Here is a 23,755-nt window from a genome sequence, read left to right on the forward strand (position 1 = left end):
AGGGCGCTGTCTACGGGCAAGACCGCATGTCGACTACCTACTTGGTGGACGCGGATTTATACACGATTCCAGTAGCGACGAAGACTACGTCGATGACCCTCTGGTTACGGTTGAGGATATCGCAAATGAGGATGCAGACCTGTCACGTCGAGCAAAACCTGAAAGCCACTTGCACCGGCGGCAACAAGGAAATATAAGTATCACATGCGTATCCGTCGAAATAACCACAGAGGTGCTAAAAGCACACGTACCAAAACAGGAATTCAACGGAGGTACAACGTGCGAGTGACCGGCTATCGACCATAAAGGCCTCCTCTTATTTGTGGCATACATTAGTTTTGTCGCAACCCAAAACGCTTCCCCCTCCGACGCCACATGTGCAACACGCGGCGGCGATGGATCGCACGGCATCCCTAAGGCCTTAGGGAGTCCCGGCACACCAGACCACCTGCAACATCTGGGCAGGGAACACAGCTCGGTGGACTAGCGACCGGATCAAGCCAAACGGTCAAGCTGGTGAGATTTCGTTCTCGAAAGGACAGCCGGCAGTCTGCTAGTTTGCTGTGCGTATCGGCGCTTTTTTAAGCCGATTGGTGTTGTGAAGTGTGACGCGTGACACGGCGGGCTAGCCGGTTCTGCGATCATCAAAGCCGCCGATATGAGAGACGAAATTCGCTGCGCAGAGCGACCGCCAGACGTCTCTCTTGTGCATGACGTGTAAGTCTTATCGCTTACTTAGCTACTACCACTAATATGTTATCATTGTGTCTGTATTTAGAGATATGTTTTGTGTATCAAGCATTCATCAGGCTCTGAAGCTACGCTGATGCAGTAATCGTGCCGACGTTCGGCCATATCAGCGGCGATCGGCTCGGCTGCTGCAGCGTAATCTCTCACGTTATTTCCGTTGGGGGGGGCGTGGCCGGCACGGGAAGGACGGCCTGCTGCGGTAGGAGCGGTGTCGACTGTAGCTCGCTTGCGCTTTTGGGCATGATGGTTGGCAAGCGGCTCTTTGTCGTTACTGCTATCTCGATGTAGCACCTGCATCGCGAAGGGGCGATGCACGCGGTTACCATACTTGGGGTGGTATGAGCAAGGGCATGTCTGGGTACGCAAATTGGACTGCCACCCTGTCTTGGGCTGGTCTTCGGCTTCCTTGCGTGTAGTGTTGACACCAACCTAAGCAAAGACTTTGAGTGCTTCTTGCAAGAAAATTGTGACAGGGTTATAGACTTTCTGTGATGCAGTGTACAGGACGTGAAGCACATCTGTACACGAATCCACCATGAGGAAGTCGAGGCTCATCCGTGGCGCTACGTACTCTTGTAGGACCTACTGGCTCTGAAGGGCCTTCACACGAGCAAGCCGCTCTTTTGACGCTGGTGTGAGCGCGAACGGACGGACATCTTTGGCGCGCTGGCGGCAGCCAGCAGCAAGTTGCTGTAGCAGCTCGCCCATTTTCAGTAGACGATGTGCTGTGCAATCGAGGTTTAAGGCCCGGTTGAATTGCTCAACCCGATTCTAGGTGGTGGCAAACGTGGTAGGTGTACTCTATCATTGCCAGTGGCAAAATCGGTCATTTAACCAGACTCGTTTGAGATACCCGTGGGGCGCCTGTAGCGTTGAATTTTGGAGCCAGCGGGTCTCTGAAGCTTTGGGCTCAGTGGCAAAGTCGTCAGCGCTTCTGCTGTAGTGCAGATGAAAGATATCACGAAAGACCGAGCGTAGCTCGTATGCCAGACCCTTAAGCTGATCGATCACCTTGGTCGAAACACATGAGATGGACATACTTGCAATTACTCCCAAAACCTGCGGCGGCGGCATTGTACTGAGCCGCGTAAGCGCCTCCCATTAGGCAGGAAACGCGCAGCGGCACCCTCAATACGTTGCTGTAGATCCAGGGCAGGGCAGAAAAGACCTTAGCATAGTGCCCTTCTTGCAACTGGGAGGTGGCAAACAATGTCAACAGGTGAAATGTTCTTGCGGCATCGGTAATGCCGATAACCAAGACAGGATATCCAACCTGGTTGGTCTTTTTGGTAGCACTCACATGGCAAATAAAGGTCGCGAGGCCTTGAGAAGCTTGATAAAGCAGCGCCTTCGTCGAAAAACCCATAAGGAATGGCTTTTCGTCGGACACATAGCTGACAACGAAGTTGCCTTCACTATTTAAGTCCTAGTCAAATGTAACGGCTCGTGCTCTTTATCCGAGCCATTAAGGCTAGCTTCTGAACAGCCGCTACGATGGTTGAAGTTGTGGCACTACCCCCGATCTTGGAACGGCGATAATAGCACACGACATTTTGCACTTTTTGTAACGCTGGAGGCTTGCTTGGTCGTAATCCGAGCTACAACAGCATCGTCTTGCGTATACGAGCCGACTGCATACCGACCTAAGTCATTTGCTTGTCAAAATACTTCTAAGCAGCGTTGGGGGAGCGACTGTGTAGCGGTATCGCTCTAGCCACATGCTCGCCACTCTCAAATAGTGACACGACCTTGTGGTAGAAACAGACTTAAAATGTTTGCTCTCCACGGACACCTGGCGTAGGGGGCGGCTTGTTTGCACTGAGTGCAGCGGCACCTCAGAATCTTGTTGCGGATCAAGTGCGGTGCTGGAACGGCACATAACATGAAAAAAAGGCTTACTTTTGGCGATCTTGAAGGCCTTCAGACACAGGATAATAATGAGTGCGTCGCTCTTAATTCCGGTCGCCGATGGGTTAAGATCGGTGCACATCGGGCGCTAGGCAATTGCTTCAGGCATCTTGAGGTGAAGGTAGTGAAAGGTGAGCAAGACTCGTACTGGCGGGGGAGGATTTTAAGGAATGCTATTGAATCGACTTTTGAGCTATTTGATAGGCTGAATCTAGCTAAAATAGGAATCTTTAATTGGACAAATTTGCGTCCCGGTAGCTTGTAATTGGCTATTAACTATTTTCAAGCTCTGTGTGTGACATTACTTGGTTCCTGTGTGCTGCTACTGATTGGGTGTACACGCACACGGCACTGATGCGCAGACCTAGCTTAATAAGGGATTTCACACGTTTCTGACGTATTTTTTTTGCTTGGGGTAATCATGCTTTTCAAAGTGGGAAATGTGGGGCATTTAATTAATTCAAGTCTAACAACTATCGGTGGTAAATTGACCCAGGCTTTCACGTTGCTTGTGGTGCATCATTCCTTCCTGCGAGATGTCGCTCAGGAACGTTTTCTTATCTGTCTTATTCACAGACCAGTACCGAGAAATCGGACTCGACTGTGGCTGTGTTTAGAAACAGAGAAGCCAGCCCACCACAGAAGTGAGCCAAGTGTCAAAAACACGATGATGAGCCGCCGATAGCCCACGCCTCATCGAAACTTGCAAGTCGATGATCGCGCGCTGACATTTCGTCCCGAAACTTTTGCTGGTCACTGTAAAAGCCTTTGAGCTGCTCGAACGCATGCCCTATTGAATAGATACCTTCCTCACCAAAATACTATAAAAGGCGCGCTTTATGGGTGTTAATGACTGCAGCAAGCTCAGGCATACCAACCCCTTTGGTGTGACTGGATATGATAGGCAAGGTACTTTTGTTAGAACGTAGATGTTGCTGAACGCAGCCACACACCGTCTCGCAACTGCAGAAACTAGTGTGTTGTTTACGTCATCATCAATTTGAGATCTCATCGCACACCCACAAACCCAGCTCCTCAGCCGCGCTGTGTGAAATTGTGAAGTCCCCTTCGTGTTCATAGTATTGCTTCCTTTTTAAAGCAATTTCACCTCTAATCGCAAACCTCTTCTCTACCAAAGGACCTTTCACACCGAAGAAAGTACACAGCTTGCTCAGCCACCCCTTAAAACGAGCTTGCTGCTGCTGTACCAGTGTAGATAATCCTTGAAAAGACACGAAATCCGCATTTGCTTCCTTAGCTACCTCCCTCAATACAAACAAAAAATGCTACCACACCAAACTGGGGCTGCACGTGGTTTTCTTATCTACCAGGTATCCACGAATGGCAAATCCGTGCACGCAAATCCAATCCGAAACATTGTACATCGATATCCAGCGTATGTCCGAGACTATTAAACATGTCGTACGTATTTTGATAATAAGAGTCTGCCGTTGGAGATAGCCAATGACAGCATACAATCTCGAAAGAAATGTTTCTTGAAGTGCCTGCTCAAATACCATTTGCATATTCAAGTTCAATTGGTGGAGTCCGCACCAAATCTTTGTCATGTTATTCTCCATCTCGGCCTCGATGAGGGTGACCAAGCCACTCATGTGTCTCATCATGACTGCGGCACCATCAGTGGCCACATCAATGATTGGACTTACAAGTTGGAATGAGAGCGGCAAGAAAATCGGATACTACATAAAAAATATTTGATGCTGTGTGCCGTTTGTGCAAAGGTATTGCAAGTAGGTGAAAATTGAGTAGCTTGCCGCTCGTGAAAAAGCGTCAGCGAATAACAACGTATGATTTTTCTTGACGAGTCGTACAGTTCATTGCCAATAACATTGCCCAGGATGTGCTGATAAGGCATGCCAGGCGCTCTAGCGATGTAGCGTAAACTATTCGCGCGTACCGCGCGGTAACTGCATCCATACAACCGGTCAAACGACTAATTCCAGTCTCGTTCTTAGTGTCGTCCATTAGAAATGTTGCCATCCGAAATACACTTGACGCACAGGCGAAAGCAAAAATGGTGATCTTTTCTATATGATACCGATCACTTTGCAGTTTGAACCTGGCGAGAGCACGAGCATGCATTTGACCTTCGATATCTTCTAGATGAAAAAGCAAATTGCCAATAATTGAGTCGATAATGGACGCTCGGATAGATAATTTGATTAACAGCTGTGCTCTCGCATGATATTGTAAAATTCACAGGTGCATTGTGTTTTTGATGTGCTGTCGGCGGCCGGAGTCGGTACTGCAACATTACTACAACATGACGATTTATCTTTTAGAACAACACAATGGCGTTTTGTGTTGCTGGGTAAGTTATTGCAAGTTATATTACGCTAAAAATCTCAAAAGCGGAAATGTAAATTTTACAGTGTCTATTAAGTACGAGATTCAATAAGTACGAGTTGTACAGACCTTTCATTTCCAAGAAGGGGGGAAAAGCAAGATGCCGAAGCAGCAAGCGCGCCGAGAAGCGCAGAGCACAGGTAAGACACGGGGGACATAGTGACAGGCAGCCTGCAGCACGTTGTCCTAATCTACAACGCTGTGTTCTATCATGTATAGGGCGCTGTCTACGGGCAAGACCGCATGTCGACTACCTACTTGGTGGACGCGGATTTATACACGATTCCAGTAGCGACGAAGACTACGTCGATGACCCTCTGGTTACGGTTGAGGATATCGCAAATGAGGATGCAGACCTGTCACGTCGAGCAAAACCTGAAAGCCACTTGCACCGGCGGCAACAAGGAAATATAAGTATCACATGCGTATCCGTCGAAATAACCACAGAGGTGCTAAAAGCACACGTACCAAAACAGGAATTCAACGGAGGTACAACGTGCGAGTGACCGGCTATCGACCATAAAGGCCTCCTCTTATTTGTGGCATACATTAGTTTTGTCGCAACCCAAAACGCTTCCCCCTCCGACGCCACATGTGCAACACGCGGCGGCGATGGATCGCACGGCATCCCTAAGGCCTTAGGGAGTCCCGGCACACCAGACCACCTGCAACATCTGGGCAGGGAACACAGCTCGGTGGACTAGCGACCGGATCAAGCCAAACGGTCAAGCTGGTGAGATTTCGTTCCCGAAAGGACAGCCGGCAGTCTGCTAGTTTGCTGTGCGTATCGGCGCTTTTTTAAGCCGATTGGTGTTGTGAAGTGTGACGCGTGACACGGCGGGCTAGCTGGTTCTGCGATCATCAAAGACGCCGATATGAGAGACGAAATTCGCTGCGCAGAGCGACCGCCAGACGTCTCTCTTGTGCATGACGTGTAAGTCTTATCGCTTACTTAGCTACTACCACTAATATGTTATCATTGTGTCTGTATTTAGAGATATGTTTTGTGTATCAAGCATTCATCAGGCTCTGAAGCTACGCTGATGCAGTAATCGTGCCGACGTTCGGCCATATCAGCGGCGATCGGCTCGGCTGCTGCAGCGTAATCTCTCACGTTATTTCCGTTGGGGGGGGGCGTGGCCGGCACGGGAAGGACGGCCTGCTGCGGTAGGAGCGGTGTCGACTGTAGCTCGCTTGCGCTTTTGGGCATGATGGTTGGCAAGCGGCTCTTTGTCGTTACTGCTATCTCGATGTAGCACCTGCATCGCGAAGGGGCGATGCACGCGGTTACCATACTTGGGGTGGTATGAGCAAGGGCATGTCTGGGTACGCAAATTGGACTGCCACCCTGTCTTGGGCTGGTCTTCGGCTTCCTTGCGTGTAGTGTTGACACCAACCTAAGCAAAGACTTTGAGTGCTTCTTGCAAGAAAATTGTGACAGGGTTATAGACTTTCTGTGATGCAGTGTACAGGACGTGAAGCACATCTGTACACGAATCCACCATGAGGAAGTCGAGGCTCATCCGTGGCGCTACGTACTCTTGTAGGACCTACTGGCTCTGAAGGGCCTTCACACGAGCAAGCCGCTCTTTTGACGCTGGTGTGAGCGCGAACGGACGGACATCTTTGGCGCGCTGGCGGCAGCCAGCAGCAAGTTGCTGTAGCAGCTCGCCCATTTTCAGTAGACGATGTGCTGTGCAATCGAGGTTTAAGGCCCGGTTGAATTGCTCAACCCGATTCTAGGTGGTGGCAAACGTGGTAGGTGTACTCTATCATTGCCAGTGGCAAAATCGATCATTTAACCAGACTCGTTAGAGATACCCGTGGGGCGCCTGTAGCGTTGAATTTTGGAGCCAGCGGGTCTCTGAAGCTTTGGGCTCAGTGGCAAAGTCGTCAGCGCTTCTGCTGTAGTGCAGATGAAAGATATCACGAAAGACCGAGCGTAGCTCGTATGCCAGACCCTTAAGCTGATCGATCACCTTGGTCGAAACACATGAGATGGACATACTTGCAATTACTCCCAAAACCTGCGGCGGCGGCATTGTACTGAGCCGCGTAAGCGCCTCCCATTAGGCAGGAAACGCGCAGCGGCACCCTCAATACGTTGCTGTAGATCCAGGGCAGGGCAGAAAAGACCTTAGCATAGTGCCCTTCTTGCAACTGGGAGGTGGCAAACAATGTCAACAGGTGAAATGTTCTTGCGGCATCGGTAATGCCGATAACCAAGACAGGATATCCAACCTGGTTGGTCTTTTTGGTAGCACTCACGTGGCAAATAAAGGTCGCGAGGCCTTGAGAAGCTTGATAAAGCAGCGCCTTCGTCGAAAAACCCACAAGGAATGGCTTCTCGTCGGACACATAGCTGACAACGAAGTTGCCTTCACTATTTAAGTCCTAGTCAAATGTAACGGCTCGTGCTCTTTATCCGAGCCATTAAGGCTAGCTTCTGAACAGCCGCTACGATGGTTGAAGTTGTGGCACTACCCCCGATCTTGGAACGGCGATAATAGCACACGACATTTTGCACTTTTTGTAACGCTGGAGGCTTGCTTGGTCGTAATCCGAGCTACAACAGCATCGTCTTGCGTATACGAGCCGACTGCATACCGACCTAAGTCATTTGCTTGTCAAAATACTTCTAAGCAGCGTTGGGGGAGCGACTGTGTAGCGGTATCGCTCTAGCCACATGCTCGCCACTCTCAAATAGTGACACGACCTTGCGGTAGAAACAGACTTAAAATGTTTGCTCTCCACGGACACCTGGCGTAGGGGGCGGCTTGTTTGCACTGAGTGCAGCGGCACCTCAGAATCTTGTTGCGGATCAAGTGCGGTGCTGGAACGGCACATAACATGCAAAAAAAGGCTTACTTTTGGCGATCTTGAAGGCCTTCAGACACAGGATAATAATGAGTGCGTCGCTCTTAATTCCGGTCGCCGATGGGTTAAGATCGGTGCACATCGGGCGCTAGGCAATTGCTTCAGGCATCTTGAGGTGAAGGTAGTGAAAGGTGAGCAAGACTCGTACTGGCGGGGGAGGATTTTAAGGAATGCTATTGAATCGACTTTTGAGCTATTTGATAGGCTGAATCTAGCTAAAATAGGAATCTTTAATTGGACAAATTTGCGTCCCGGTAGCTTGTAATTGGCTATTAACTATTTTCAAGCTCTGTGTGTGACATTACTTGGTTCCTGTGTGCTGCTACTGATTGGGTGTACACGCACACGGCACTGATGCGCAGACCTAGCTTAATAAGGGATTTCACACGTTTCTGACGTATTTTTTTTGCTTGGGGTAATCATGCTTTTCAAAGTGGGAAATGTGGGGCCTTTAATTAATTCAAGTCTAACAACTATCGGTGGTAAATTGACCCAGGCTTTCACGTTGCTTGTGGTGCATCATTCCTTCCTACGAGATGTCGCTCAGGAACGTTTTCTTATCTGTCTTATTCACAGACCAGTACCGAGAAATCGGACTCGACTGTGGCTGTGTTTAGAAACAGAGAAGCCAACCCACCACAGAAGTGAGCCAAGTGTCAAAAACACGATGATGAGCCGCCGATAGCCCACGCCTCATCGAAACTTGCAAGTCGATGATCGCGCGCTGACATTTCGTCCCGAAACTTTTGCTGGTCACTGTAAAAGCCTTTGAGCTGCTCGAACGCATGCCCTATTGAATAGATACCTTCCTCACCAAAATACTATAAAAGGCGCGCTTTATGGGTGTTAATGACTGCAGCAAGCTCAGGCATACCAACCCCTTTGGTGTGACTGGATATGATAGGCAAGGTACTTTTGTTAGAACGTAGATGTTGCTGAACGCAGCCACACACCGTCTCGCAACTGCAGAAACTAGTGTGTTGTTTACGTCATCATCAATTTGAGATCTCATCGCACACCCACAAACCCAGCTCCTCAGCCGCGCTGTGTGAAATTGTGAAGTCCCCTTCGTGTTCATAGTATTGCTTCCTTTTTAAAGCAATTTCACCTCTAATCGCAAACCTCTTCTCTACCAAAGGACCTTTCACACCGAAGAAAGTACACAGCTTGCTCAGCCACCCCTTAAAACGAGCTTGCTGCTGCTGTACCAGTGTAGATAATCCTTGAAAAGACACGAAATCCGCATTTGCTTCCTTAGCTACCTCCCTCAATACAAACAAAAAATGCTACCACACCAAACTGGGGCTGCACGTGGTTTTCTTATCTACCAGGTATCCACGAATGGCAAATCCGTGCACGCAAATCCAATCCGAAACATTGTACATCGATATCCAGCGTATGTCCGAGACTATTAAACATGTCGTACGTATTTTGATAATAAGAGTCTGCCGTTGGAGATAGCCAATGACAGCATACAATCTCGAAAGAAATGTTTCTTGAGGTGCCTGCTCAAATACCATTTGCATATTCAAGTTCAATTGGTGGAGTCCGCACCAAATCTTTGTCATGTTATTCTCCATCTCGGCCTCGATGAGGGTGACCAAGCCACTCATGTGTCTCATCATGACTGCGGCACCATCAGTGGCCACATCAATGATTGGACTTACAAGTTGGAATGAGAGCGGCAAGAAAATCGGATACTACATAAAAAATATTTGATGCTGTGTGCCGTTTGTGCAAAGGTATTGCAAGTAGGTGAAAATTGAGTAGCTTGCCGCTCGTGAAAAAGCGTCAGCGAATAACAACGTATGATTTTTCTTGATGAGTCGTACAGTTCATTGCCAATGACATTGCCCAGGATGTGCTGATAAGGCATGCCAGGCGCTCTAGCGATGTAGCGTAAACTATTCGCGCGTACCGCGCGGTAACTGCATCCATACAACCGGTCAAACGACTAATTCCAGTCTCGTTCTTAGTGTCGTCCATTAGAAATGTTGCCATCCGAAATACACTTGACGCACAGGCGAAAGCAAAAATGGTGATTCTTTTCTATATGATACCGATCATTTTGCAGTTTGAACCTGGCGAGAGCACGAGCATGCATTTGACCTTCGATATCTTCTAGATGAAAAAGCAAATTGCCAATAATTGAGTCGATAATGGACGCTCGGATAGATAATTTGATTAACAGCTGTGCTCTCGCATGATATTGTGAAATATACAGGTGCATTGTGTTTTTGATGTGCTGTCGGCGGCCGGAGTCGGTACCGCAACATTACTACAACATGACGATTTATCTTTTTAGAACAACACAATGGCGTTTTGTGTTGCTGGGTAAGTTATTGCAAGTTATATTACGCTAAAAATCTCAAAAGCGGAAATGTAAATTTTACAGTGTCTATTAAGTACGAGATTCAATAAGTACGAGTTGTACAGACCTTTCATTTCCAAGAAGGGGGGGAAAGCAAGATGCCGAAGCAGCAAGCGCGCCGAGATGCGCAGAGCACAGGTAAGACACGGGGGACATAGTGACAGGCAGCCTGCAGCACGTTGTCCTAATCTACAACGCTGTGTTCTATCATGTATAGGGCGCTGTCTACGGGCAAGACCGCATGTCGACTACCTACTTGGTGGACGCGGATTTATACACGATTCCAGTAGCGACGAAGACTACGTCGATGACCCTCTGGTTACGGCTGAGGATATCGCAAATGAGGATGCAGACATGGAGGGCCTGGAGAACGAAGCCTGCCATGATGCGCGCAAGGTCGATACGTTACCGGGTGGGAAGGATACGGGCGCTGGGGCGGGCGAGAACGACAGCGCTTCCGGGGAGAAGAGCGTTGCGGCGGGCGAGAAGGATGTGGCTGCCGGTGAGAACGACGACGCCGCCAGTGTTGCGGCGGGCGAGAAGGATGTGGCCACCGGTAAGAACGACGACGCCACCAGTGCTGCGGCGGGCGAGAAGGATGACGCTGCGCGCGAGAAGGCAGTGGCTGCCGACGCCAAAGCCACCGCCGCGGAGCTGGGTGAGAACAACGCGTTGGCCGATACAGGTATATATCCCGGTCGATTTCTTATGTTGCTGATACATTACTTGTGTTGCTTACTATGTTGCTTACTATGTTGCTTTGAATGTTGTTTTCAATGGTTACAAAACTAAAGACTATGCACGCGCATTTGTTGATGCCGCCCGGACCAATGCCATCGAAGAAAGTCGCAAACGGAAGCAGCTGTCCGTGCCGTACAGCCGCAAATCCTGCTATGGTGCCTTTGAGACGAACGAAAGCGAAGATCCCTCACCAAAGCGACCAAAACCTGGCACAAAGAGCCTGGGATCAACTGAGGCTCATTTCACGGCGTCGGCGAAGAGGAAAGTTGTACAAAAACGTACGACAGTCGTGAAAAGATGATGAAGACACATCAGGCAGTCGAAAACGCCAAATCACCACTTCCAGTGGGGGGTACATTGCCTCCCGCAGCTAGTAGACCGTGTTCAGCTTGCTCCATGTCACGAATCATTGTCATTGTGTCGATGAGATCAGCTGGATCAATGTCAGATCCTGTATCACTCTCGTTAGCATCACCAAGAGCCGCAGTATCGTCCATCGTGCCAGCGATTTGGTCGAGGGCTAGAAAATCAATTACAGGCATTCCTCTGCCTGTAGCAGTTGTAACAACAAGACTCCCTGTAGCATATACACGAGTATGATATCAGACCTCACTTCAAGAAAAATATAATTATCGACGTTACCCAGATGATATCCCAAATTATTGGTCCCATGTGTCCAGTCCATGACTAGCGTGTCACCCCACTGTGCACAACACTTTTTCTGAATGCACGTTTGCATCGCAATCACACAAGTGATATCCATTTGGTCCTGAACTAATAGGACGTCATTGCCGGCACTCCCGTCAGCAAAATAATCGAGAATAGTTTTGGTGCGCTCGAGGGTTGTCGTGCCCAATACTTGACGGAGCCGATTTCTCGTTTGTTGTGGTGCTAAAACCATATCTGGATATCATCAACGAAACAAAAAGGAGAGTGATTATGAAATAAGTTAGCAAAACTGAATAAAAAAATAGATACTGCTACAGCCAAATTCACCAGCGACACCCACCAAGCTGATTCGAAAGATATCGGTTGATATCAAAAGTGCTCGTTTTCATTTCTGTCAGAAGCCCAACCTCCCTGTGCACCTGGGGTCGGACCGACAACGACTTGGCCCCGCGATAGGAATCGTAGATATTCTTGCTTGTCTTGTGATTGTGGGTGGAGATCTAAGCAAATCATAGTTGTTAAGAAACGTTAAAGAAAATGCATAATAATATCCATACCTCCGAGTCCGGATCCACAGTCACCTTCCATTTAGTAACCCCTTTTTCGACTACGTTGACAGTTCGCACCAAGAAACTTGCCATGCATCCCGTGTATCGCAGGTCACAACCACGCCGTCCATCACCACGAGCCGACTGTGTTGCGCCATGAGTGCACCAAATTCGTTTAAAACTGTGGGAAAACCGCTCGGGAATAATCTTTGCCCTAGGGTGACTTGATTAAGCAACACAACAAGCAACACACACAAATAACATAGCAAACAACATAAAAAATCAACAATGTTAGCAACAGCGCACGCTGTTCATATGCCAACAGAATACGGACCTGTTGCACTTGGCACGGGTTTCAGAGCTTCGAACGTGATAGTGCAGAAAATTTTCAGCCTCGTAAGAGCGAAGGGCCTCTTGAAAAGTCTCCCAACTGTCAAACGTCCTCATGACCACGAGCGACAACATTTCGTGAAGTCGGATTCCAAAACAAGCACCACAAGCCGTAAATCAACCAGCACAAGCTGCAACACCAAGCTCCTAACTTTGACGCAAACGTATGAGACAAAACTGGATTAGTCTGAGTCGGGGTCTACGCCGCTTAAGCAAAAAGTGCTACTGACAAAGGAAATTGTACAAACAAAGGCAAAGGCTGTTTCAAAACCACCTGCGCGAAAAAACGACAAGATTGAAGTACTTCAGCTACCCAAAGCTAAGCCCCGGCACAATCAACGAAAGAATGTGAAACAGGCGCGGATAAAAGCGGAGGCGAAGACTAGCAGCTATTACACCTTCAGACAAAAGCGCACCAGTAATTTCGCGAGTACTCGAGTGGGCAAACAATACAAATGACGTCGAGTACGTCCGATCAATTCTGGCAACTTACCTTACTGCCATGACGGACGGCTTCATCGGCGCACAGGCTGTGCGCAGTCAACGAGCCTACGTGCGAACAGAACAGTTCGACTACAACTTCGTTGTGCCCAAGCACCTGATGACAAAGCTGAGTGCAGTTATACAAGAAGAGAAGAACAAACGATCCAAACCCAAATATTTCGCCAATACTTCCGACTCGGAGCACTCGAAAGGAACGACTAAGGAGATCGTAGCTTTCTTCTCGGGCGGAACTCCGAAGTTCACCAGGCTCGTACTTCGCAATGCTGCTCATCAGGCTGTGTTGTTTCTTGTGTTGCTAACACTTTTGTGTTGTTTCTTGTGCTGCTCACGTTTTTGTGTTGTTTCTTGTGTTGCACCCTTTGGATTGTATGTCTAGCGGGGCTGTGTACCGAATGAAAGAGTTCTACAACATTTGTGCAAAATGCACTGCATGGTACTCAGATGTGGAATGGCCTCTATCAACTAAGTGGGGAACGATGCTCGATACGCCACTGTTGTTTGACGAAGAGACTGATTCGGAAGTATTATTCCCTTCCGCAGCGGGCGAGAAACACAAATATTTGGCGAACGAAGCGGCAAATATTCTGCGCGGATCTTGCCTTAACTCGGAGTTTAGGCTTACGAGTGCTGCGTGCTCTATCAGGGTGGACAATATGGTGGGAAGCCTGGCCCGGACTCGAATGTTAAACGACCTCGTGATTGACTGTACTATTCGCTGCATCTGTGGTGTGCTTGGCGACTGCTACGCGCTGAGTTCGTTCGCTCCGACGATGGGATGCCCAAGCCCTCCGAAGACACGAATATCGTCATTCCATTATGTGGTGTTGCCAGCTCACCTAAACGGAAATCACTGGGGCGTCATCATTGTTAGACTGGTCTATCAGCTGGAAACGCCCAGCATCACACCGTACTATTACGAACCTTTGCGTGGGACGGAATTTCTAGCAACAATGGAAGTCATTTTCCAGGACACAATGGCTAAATTTTTACGGAACTGGCATCATGAGACCATGCAAGCTACTGATTTTCCTGTCGTCGAAAATGGCGTGTGGCTTAATGCGCCAACACAGCCAGATGGATCTTCATGCGGGGTGTTGTGTATCGCCCAAACATATGCAGTACTCAACGATAGCACCGCTTTTGCTAACGCAACCGTCACACAAGACGATGTCGCCATCATGCGACTGCGTATCATGTGGATAATTTTGATGCAACCAGAGGTGACTATGAGGTCAAATAAGCGAGCGAAAGCGGTAGAAGCGACCGGTCAGGAACTGTTCTCAGCGTTTAAAATATATTATGCATTCGTTTGTCTTAAACTTTGCTACGTAAACCTCCTTATGCCTCCTTTATCGCTTTTGTAATTCATTTACAAAGCCTGATCCAGCAAAATACTGCAGCACTCCTCGAGCGCCACAGCATACGATACAACGTATCCGACGTCGTGAGCAGAAGCCCCGGTTGCAGCTGCTAGACGCATTGTATCTTGCTTTTCGCGTGCGAGTATAACAGCAATCTCCTCATAGAGATCCATCAGCTTTAGCGAAAACTCGGAAAGTCGCTCGAGCTTCTCCCCCAGTAACTCGATTTGCTGCAGTCGAGACCGCAGCAGCTCCTTGCACATCCCCTCCTTGTGGCGAGGATTGCGTCGGGGGACCCCGTCGCCAGTTGAATGCGTCCGGTCGGTGCTAGCTGAATCGTTCATGGAGCCCAAGTTGGCCTGGTAGGTGCAAGTCTTTTTTTTCTAATGATGAATGAGCACTTATAATGTAAATTTTGTGAATCAGCGGAGTGGTAACTTTGACAATAACGGTAATCTATCAGACCCCCGATAATAGTTTACCGAGCTGTGTTACTTTGACACATTTTTTATGTTGTTCCTTGTGTCATAAGGGGCGGATGTGTTGCCGTAAGAGCTGTCGTCTTGTCGCCGCTGTGTTGCGGTAACGTCGTTCGTCGGCGGCAGCTAGATTCCATAAAAAAAGTATTAAAAATAAATATAGTACATGTACAGCTCGTCTTCTTTGATTTCGAATCATTTACCAGCCAATCATCTTTCAAAACGAATTAATTTTTTTTTGCCCAGTCCGTGCGTACCTTCTCGAACCTGCGATCCAATATCTGCTTCAAGCCCCCACAGGTGAAGAAGACAGTCAGCAAGAAACAAGAGATATGACAACCAAAGTGAGCGTCAAGTGGGGCAAGCAAGTGTTCCAGGACGTGGTGGTGGACAAGTCCGCACCCGTGGCCGTGCTCAAGGCGCAGCTCTACACGCTCACGTCTGTTCCCGTAGAGCGCCAGAAGCTCATGTCTAAAGCGTGGAAAGGGATGCTAAAGGACGACGTGGACCTCGCAACACTGGATAAACTGGTCGACGGCACGGGCATCATGCTCATGGGCTCAGCTGAGGTAGTGCAGAAGCCCAAGGAGCCCATCATCTTCATTGAGGACATGACTACGAAGGATATTGCAGCCACAGGCACCGTGTACCCCGCAGGTCTCGTAAATTTGGGCAATACGTGCTACATGAACGCCACGCTGCAGTGTCTGCGACCCGTCAAAGAGCTACGAGAGGCGCTGAAGGCCCAACCTGGCGGTGTATCGGCTGATCTGACCAATAACTTCACTTCTGCACTCAAGGACATGTACGGTCAGCTCGATGGCAGCTTGGACAGCATCACCCCGTCCATGTTTGTGTCTGTACTGCGTCGCGCGTACCCTCAATTCGCTCAGCAGGCGCCTCGCAGTGGTGGATACATGCAGCAGGACAGTGAAGAGTTCCTGTCCACGTTGTTCTCAACGCTACAGCAGACGCTGACGCAACCTGCGGGTGGCCTGAAGACTCTCGGACCTGTGAACAATGTGGTGGACGCTTTGTTTGGACTGGAAATGGACGAGAAGCTTGAGTGCACCGAAACTGACATGGAACCGGCAGTGGTGAAGAAGGAGAAGGCGCTTAAACTCGTGTGCAACATCACGATTGAGACCAACCACTTGTCCGAAGGCATCAAGATTGTACGTTTGGCTAGAATATTGAGGGTAATTGCAGTCTGAGTGTTAATTATTGATGGTTTTTGGCTGGCGACAGGGACTAGAAGGCACGATTGAGAAGCACTCGGAAGTGAAGGGTGGCAATGCGGTGTGGAAGAAGACGATGCGGATAAATCGCCTGCCCAAGTACTTGTGCGTGCAGTTTATGCGCTTCTACTGGAAGGCGACACCCGAGAGTCGTGACCATGCTGGTGTCAAGTGCAAAATGCTGCGGGTAAGTGGCGTTTTGTTTAAAATATTAAATTTGAAAGTGCTAATGGAGATGTTGTGTCTTGGATGTCCAGCCTATCAGTTTCCCTCTCACTCTTGATGTCTACGACTTTTGCTCCGACGAGTTGAAGGCGACTATGAAGATCTCTCGTGACCGAAATGCAGAGAAGATCCTCAACGAGTTCAAGGACGTACGTGTGTAATATTTATCTAGTTTTTGAGAGCTCATAACTTATCTATAAGGTGTGGTTTTTGCTTAAATAGAAGTCTGCAGGTGAGAAGAAGGAGGACGAGGCTGAAGAGAAGAAGGAAGCCGATGAGGATGATGCTATGGACGGTCTGTCAGAGGAGGACAAGGCTGCTCTTGAGACTGCACGCGCACTGTCCATGGGAGCCAAGTCTCCTGGAATTGATCTCCCCATCGATTTCCAAGTACGTCGAAAGATCTCTTCGCTTCGATGCCGTTTAAGGCTATCTTTACGCTTACCATCTTGCTATTGCAGGGAAACTACGAGCTGTTCGCAATTCTGACGCATAAGGGGCGATCAGCCGACTCTGGCCACTACATGGCTTGGGTGCGCCACGAAGGAGGTACGCACACCGAGATTGCACTATCCATGTCGTGCAGGTTTTGGCTAATGATAACGTGGTCCTGTGTATTGACAGATGACTGGTATTGCTACGATGACGACGATGTGTCGCCATGCAAAACGGAGGACATCATGAAGCTTAAGGGCGGAGGTGACTGGCACATGGCGTACCTTGCTTTCTACCGTGCCAAGAACTAGGATTGGATCCTGTCATCACGCCGACACCAAACCACCAGGTAGCGGGGTAGAGATGAAAAAAAAGTGTTCTTGCCTGAATGAAACACCTTTTTCTTAACTGCCTTTGCAGCTTGAGCAATACTTAACGGAACGACGCAGATGGTTGATAATAATGCAGTCTCTTTTTACAATTCGAGTGCACAGCGCAAAATGCAAAATAACAAAATGAAGGAAGCTCAAGAGGAGCCCGCGCACTTGAGATCCGTGACGTTGTCTACGGCCGCCGACGAACAGCAGCTCATTCACGGTTGCGTTCGCCAGTCCCCTCGATCCTTTCCTCGTTCTTCTTACATCTGAATGCCCTCCGATCGCTGACCAGAGGACGGAGACAAGTCCACTTTCCGGGGCTCAATATCGCTCTTGACCGAGTCCGACATGTAGTCATCATCGTCATCTTCGTAAGTGTATTCAGTGGACTTGTCGGCCAGTGTCAGTGCATCTAGACGCGGGGGAGAGACCTGCGACGAAGACTCGGAAGTCATTGACGTGGCTCCCGTAGATTTGCGGCGGATTCCCGACGGCGATGGAAGGGGTGTCACGCAAGGAGACTCAGACACAGGACTGGCGGGGCCAGGAGAACCAATGACGTCTCCGCTGGCGCTGGTGGGCGACATGTCTGACTCTGTGTCTTCATCCTTAAGATCTTCGTTGAGAGCGAAGGGAGACTTCTGGTCCTTGTCCGTAGCCACCCAAATACGGATGGTCTCCATACGGCGCTGTACACCGGGCAAGTCCATGTCTCCAGCATCCTAATTTAGACGGTAAAAATCAGTCAGATCTTCAACGAAACCTTCAAGAATAAGTAAGAAAAACTCAGAACTTACCGGACAAAACCACTCCATGCACACCTCCAGGTCCGTGCGATCAGCCAATACGGGGGTGAGCAACTGCACCAGAGTGCCGCGCGTATCCGTGTCGAGATGCGGGATCTCGATACCGCGCACTTCAAGTGTGTTGATGGGTTGGCCCAGCACGACGGCCGTGATCCACTTGGCCAGGAAGTTAAACTTGTCGACCTGTCCGCGGCACACGGTCTTTAACAGGACAGTGAAGACCTCCTCGGGCACCTTGTTCTTCGACACTTCCATGACCTTGCGGAGAGCAAAGTCCTCGCGCACGTCGACTAGTAGCTTCGAATCTTCGAAGCCGTGGATGCCCAGCTGGTAGCAGCCCTCGCATAGGTGGTAGTTGACGCACTTGGAGCACGAGTACATGTTCCCCACGATGGGGTCCATGCCACAGCCGTCACAGAACGAATCCTCGTTCACATGGGACGCAGGGAACTTCATCTGCGCCACTTTCTGGCCAATGAAGCGCGTGGCAGCTGACATTTTGCTGCCGATACTGTTGGAACGGACTTGCGACTCAGTTGGGAAGCCGATAAGAGACGTGGTGCTGTCGCGCTCCATGCTGAGCGGCTCTGACATGAGCCAGAAGCGCTTAGCGTTCTTCTGGATCTTGCGCTCGCCGTGGATCACGCGCTGGCGCTCACCTTCGAACATTGTCTGCTGAGGACCGAAGAACAAGTGCTGGTCCACGTGCTTGGCCTCTTCGAGGAGCTGTGCGTTCAAGTTGCTGGCGCTCACCACAGAGGGGCGAATGGCAGGCGCATTGTCGCTGCCGTCAGATGGCACGCTGCGCCGCAGCACGTTGGGGAGCGAGAAGAGCGACATCGAGAAGGAGTGTCTGCGGTCCAAGCGAGTCGTCACGCGGAGAATGGCTTAATGCCCCGGTACGAGTGGGGGAGCGTCGCACAAGATGATTTGAACACTTGGAAACTGAGATAGTTGATAAGGATGGTTATACATCCTCTTTATTGTGATTTTACGCGTAAGTTATATTTTTTTGAGTGTGAAGTAAAGATAATCTGCCATCATCTCTTTAAACTTGTGTTTCAAATATTTGTAAAATCAATAATATGCAGAATAAAAGGTTTTTAACTGCGTGTTTTTCTCCGTGTGGTTTCAACATCAGAGAAGAGGGCAGGTATAGGCGTGATTTCCAAATACCAGGATGCGACTCCTAAAAACGGGAGAATCACACCTTACACAGAATAAGAAATCGAGATCCAGTTCGCTCACACTTACTCAGCTCCATACTAAATATCCCACAAATTTTTATTCTTTATTTACCCCGATTAGCGGTTTTAGGCGTGATGAGCCTTTCGCCTCATTGTATTAAGACGAGCCCACGCGACAAGTGGCTACCCAACAAGCAGCACGTTGAGTGTGCCCTGCAACTCGACGCGCGTGAGAAAACTCCATGCGTGCTTCGGTTGCTGGGGTCGAGAGCTCCAGCGAAGTCAAGGTCTCTAATGTCCAGCGGTGCTGAACGTCGATCAGAATTGGTTACAGAACACGTCAGTCCGTTACACACACCGCCTGTCCTGAATCTTAGAGAGGCACTTGCGCGGTGCCGCGGTTATTGCTCTAGTAGTACGCGTCACGCTGCCGCTCAAAGTAGGGGGCCACGAGGGTGAGAAGCAGGGTAACGAACTACAGGTATAACGGACCCCATAGAAAACGTAGTCACGAAACCACAGAGCGCACATTAGTCGCAGTCATCGAAAAAGAAGTCGATCCTGTCGGACCAGAATCAGAAGCAAAACCACGTCACGAACCTGCACATAGCCGATAGTCTGGAAGTCCTCGATGGCAGCAATTGGCGTCTGCAGTAGCCCCACGATACCCCCAATGCAGAACGCGATACCCGACAACGCTCCGTAGTGTTGGAAGCCAAAGCGGTGTCCCAAGTACGCGAACAACAGAGGGAACATGATGGTCCGGAAGAACGCGTAAGCCACGAAGCCTGCCACTATCCACCCACTCGACATGCTACTAAGCAGCACGGTGAAACACAGAGCCACCACCGTGCACAGCACCGACGAGTACGTATATCCGCATTTCTCTAACAGGTATCCTACGAAAGGGATGAAGATCACGCTGCTTGGTAGGACAAAGGCTAACTTAGCCAGCAAGCTGGCCACTTCGCTCTCTGGTAACCCCTTCCAACGCAACAGTCCAGTGATACTGCCCAGGAAGAAGTTGCACCAGAGCGACAGGATGGAGAAGTAGAACACCACGAGTAAGAACGGTTTGGACAAAACTTGCGTTCGAAACGAGCGGTTGTGCAGATCTCCGTCGAAGAAAACCTCGTCGGTCGGCAAGCGGTGACGTCTGCGGTATTTGTCCAGCTCGGGTGTCGATAGCAGGAGCGAGGTCTCTTCTTCCTTGAACACGGACGGCAGACGCATGGGAGAGAGCAGTTCGTGTTCTTCGCTTGGAACCACCTCGAACGGTGTGTCCGGCTCCGTTAGCAACGTACCAACGAGCGAGAGGAATACTACTCCCGCATAGACCTCTAAAACTGCAGCCATAGACATCCCGACATGCACGTACGCGAGATCAAACAGGGTGAAGATCAAGAAGCTCAGCTGAAGACCTCCAACAATGAAACACGCAACGAGTGCCGTTGCCTCGGGGAACAAATTGGACATGTGAATACCAGAGAGCTGGACTCCTGGACCAGAGAACCCGACAAGCACCATTCCGTAGAGCAACAAGTTGTGTCCTTCTGAGTTTTCCCTGGTGATACAGTCACAAATGAGACGCATAACCATCGAAATTAACAGAAATAAGAGCTTGTCACCTATAACGCGCATTTCCCATGAGCAACGCGCCTGTTATCAACAGCACCAACGAAATTGATTTCGTTACTCGGGGTCCGAATCTGCACGTGCAATTATTATCAGTCGTACAGTTCGCAGCATGGCTACGATCTTAATAAGTTACCTGTCAAATACAAGGCCGAGCAGAAGATTGGACCACATGCTGCTGGAGACTGCCATCGTGAATGCATACTGGAGACGATCGCTTTGCGCCGTGCAAACTGGCACACAATAAGAACTCATTCAGAAGGCAGTTCATTTTATACTATCAACCCGACGGACGTACTTGTTTCTCCATTCTTGCACAACTCGTTATATATTCTCTCTTTCTCCAGCATGGGCACCAGTGATGTCCTGAATAGCAACCACCGCGCAAATACGTCAGCGACCAGGCAGCACAAGTCGCCACAAAACAGAATGCTGTCACTACCAGCCGAAGATGATTCCAGCGCCCAGAAAACACTGGAAAATAGCAAACGCCACGTAGAGATAGCGGTGCGGGTAGCTTCCCGTGTCCATCCACGTCGTCTCGGCCACCAGCATCCTCTCTCTACCTTGATACTCGAGCGATGAATTGAAATCCGTCCTGAGCTGATTATCTGATGTTCGATTTACACCAAACAGCTGTTCGTGATGATGGCCCGTCATTCGCAAAAGCTCAGGTTGCATATACACCTTGTATCATACAAGTAGCAGTTTGTATGATAGTCTAGATTGCAGCTTGCAATCTAGAGTCTAGAGTCTAGACTCTAGATTGACTATCGTACAAACTTCCTACAATTCATGTACTCCAAGACCATTACCGGTAATTTGGTGGCACCAATGACTTTGACCAGCGCACGTGAGACTCGTGCAGCGACGCTCGTCGAGTGGTGCAAGCGCCTCGATGACATGCACAAGATCGACGTTACTTTCAGTACTAGAAGGGAATTGATTGTTCATCTGCTTGGCGCTGACCACCGCGAGGGTAATACTGGAGCTGAGACCTTCGACGTGTTCCGGAGCTTTACACAGTACTTGGCCAAAGAGACGCACCTGACGTCACTCAAGTTGGTGCTGGTTGGACCCAATCTATCCAGAAAGCTGCACCTTACTCGATTTTCGCAGGAGTACAGCGAGATGGAGAAGACGTGCCAAGTACAAGTAGACATCAGCTACTTCGTGGGTGGGTTTGAGGCGTATTTCGAGGACAAGGCGCTGTATTGCCAACCGGACCTCGTCGTGTGCTTCAACGCTGGCATCTGGGGATACGATGAGTGGATTCCAGCCATTAAACTAGTGCTGAATGAGGTGCGCGTGCCACTTCTAGTCACGTCGTACAACGAACAAGAAGCTGGAGACGACGAGGACGTGCTGGACGAACTGATGCCGCTTCGATGGCTTTGGCGGTCTGAGAAGAACCCGCGTGGGGCCTGCACACCACGCACGACGAACAACAAAGATGGGTCCATTCTCAAAGAGAACGACTACTGGATGTGTCTGAGCGGTAGGCAACAGTGAAGAAGGCGGATGTTTATGAGGAGATCTATCGTCGATATTCAAGTCAAGGGATTCCCAATACGCATATGCGCTCAAAAGGTGACCTTCCTGTGTATTTCTTTGATGCTACGTCCGTTGCAGGCCCGGCGTTGATGTGACGAATGTCTCAATTAGCCTTCAAGTAACAGCTCGACAGGGACTCCACACGGGGCATTGCCCATTAGACGACGCAGCCGCAACGCACCTTGTAGCTCGCACACCTGCGGGAGAAACGCCTTGTGCTCCCCGGCAACTTGATCCCAAGTCTTAGTTGGAAGTACGAGCGTGCAAAAAGTGCCTGAAGCGTGACGCATGCGGATATTTTTCACCATTTCATCACTAGTTTTGCCACCACCATGCGCTGTGGACTCGCGCTTGGCTCCAAAGGTCAAAACCGTTGCATCCTGGAAGCTTTCCTGTACGTAGTCTTCACCTTGAGCTCCTGGAGCAGGTAATGGAGGCGATCGGGGCACTGGGATATGCAAAAACTGTTCTTTCTCCTTGCTTGTTGCAATTTCAGAAAACAAGACACCGAAATTTAGTGGCTCTGGCGGATTTTTCGATGACGAAAACGCGTTTGGCGCTGCTGCATGCTCTTCATCTTCCACAGTAGCGAGAGGAGGGCAGTCCATACACAACAACTGGCAGTTCTTGGGCACTGATGGATCGTTGCGCAGCGATATGTGAACGTTGCTAGGGTCTGCAATCTGGAAGGCATTTAAGAGGTCGTCTAACGTCGCTAGCACCTTGACTCTAATTTGGCTCATGTATTCCGCCACCTCCACCATAAACCGCTGCGCTTTTGTAGCCTCCGCGTCATCAGATTCGTGTTTCTGCTTCTTGTGCGCCTCCTCTTCTTCCGAGTCCGAGTCACTGTCATTAATTGGCAACGCCATGGGATTTTTCTTTATCAGCGTTGGAAAGCAGGCTCTTACTCCTTGTAAGAAGTTCACAGCTATTTCGCCCACATCAAGTACTTGTACACTGGGAGTTTGAGTTTCTTGCGCTTGAGCCAACGGCACCACCAGAAGACGACGCTTCCCGTCACGCTTGACACGTCCGCCGAGACACGTAAGCTGACGAGACCTCTGCATGCGCCCAGCCACCACCACATACTCGTCAAAAGGCAGCTCACTCTTTGTGGCAACGTCCACAAGTGCTAGAGTCCCGCCATCAACGGCTTCAAACACGAACATTCTTGTTGAAATAGTGAAAAAGTGATTATGCCGAAAAAACGATCACGCAGCAGTTTACGCAACGAAAAAAGCAACTGAAAAAAGCAAAAACTCAAAAAAATAGTAAATTTGCCAGACCTGTCTATCGTACGTGCATGGCATCACTTGACACCTTCCCTGTT

At 49.5% G+C, this 23,755-nt stretch overlaps 5 protein-coding genes across 5 annotated transcripts; 2 read left to right on the forward strand and 3 right to left on the reverse strand.

The window, feature by feature from the left end:
- Positions 1–13,123: 13,123 nt before the first annotated feature.
- Positions 13,124–17,174, forward strand: PITG_00279 (ubiquitin carboxyl-terminal hydrolase, putative; the record flags this gene model as incomplete). The annotated part of the gene is made up of 9 exons (XM_002908852.1): positions 13,124–13,235; positions 13,666–14,345; positions 14,913–14,937; positions 15,212–16,140; positions 16,214–16,390; positions 16,461–16,577; positions 16,651–16,818; positions 16,890–16,977; positions 17,053–17,174. 9 exons carry the CDS (start codon positions 13,124–13,126, stop codon positions 17,172–17,174), a joined length of 2,418 nt encoding a protein of 805 aa, XP_002908898.1.
- A 267-nt stretch (positions 17,175–17,441) lies between these two features.
- Positions 17,442–18,962, reverse strand: PITG_00280 (uncharacterized protein; the record flags this gene model as incomplete). The annotated part of the gene is made up of 2 exons (XM_002908853.1): positions 17,442–17,962; positions 18,038–18,962. The coding sequence occupies 2 exons, from the start codon at positions 18,884–18,886 to the stop codon at positions 17,501–17,503; spliced, it is 1,311 nt and encodes a 436-aa protein (XP_002908899.1).
- A 680-nt stretch (positions 18,963–19,642) lies between these two features.
- On the reverse strand, positions 19,643–21,423 carry PITG_00281 (Major Facilitator Superfamily (MFS); the record flags this gene model as incomplete). Its single annotated transcript, XM_002908854.1, has 6 exons — positions 19,643–19,708; positions 19,825–20,797; positions 20,862–20,942; positions 21,005–21,101; positions 21,167–21,234; positions 21,311–21,423. 6 exons carry the CDS (start codon positions 21,421–21,423, stop codon positions 19,643–19,645), a joined length of 1,398 nt encoding a protein of 465 aa, XP_002908900.1.
- Positions 21,424–21,702: 279 nt separating this feature from the next.
- PITG_00282 (uncharacterized protein) lies at positions 21,703–22,380 on the forward strand (the record flags this gene model as incomplete). Its single annotated transcript, XM_002908855.1, has 2 exons — positions 21,703–21,989; positions 22,035–22,380. 2 exons carry the CDS (start codon positions 21,703–21,705, stop codon positions 22,378–22,380), a joined length of 633 nt encoding a protein of 210 aa, XP_002908901.1.
- A 149-nt stretch (positions 22,381–22,529) lies between these two features.
- On the reverse strand, positions 22,530–23,594 carry PITG_00283 (uncharacterized protein; the record flags this gene model as incomplete). Its single annotated transcript, XM_002908856.1, has 1 exon — positions 22,530–23,594. One exon carries the CDS (start codon positions 23,592–23,594, stop codon positions 22,530–22,532), a length of 1,065 nt encoding a protein of 354 aa, XP_002908902.1.
- Between the last annotated feature and the right edge of the window lie 161 nt (positions 23,595–23,755).

The sequence above is a fragment of the Phytophthora infestans genome, genomic scaffold, assembly GCF_000142945.1.
Source record: "Phytophthora infestans T30-4 supercont1.1 genomic scaffold, whole genome shotgun sequence".
NCBI lineage: Eukaryota > Oomycota > Peronosporomycetes > Peronosporales > Peronosporaceae > Phytophthora > Phytophthora infestans.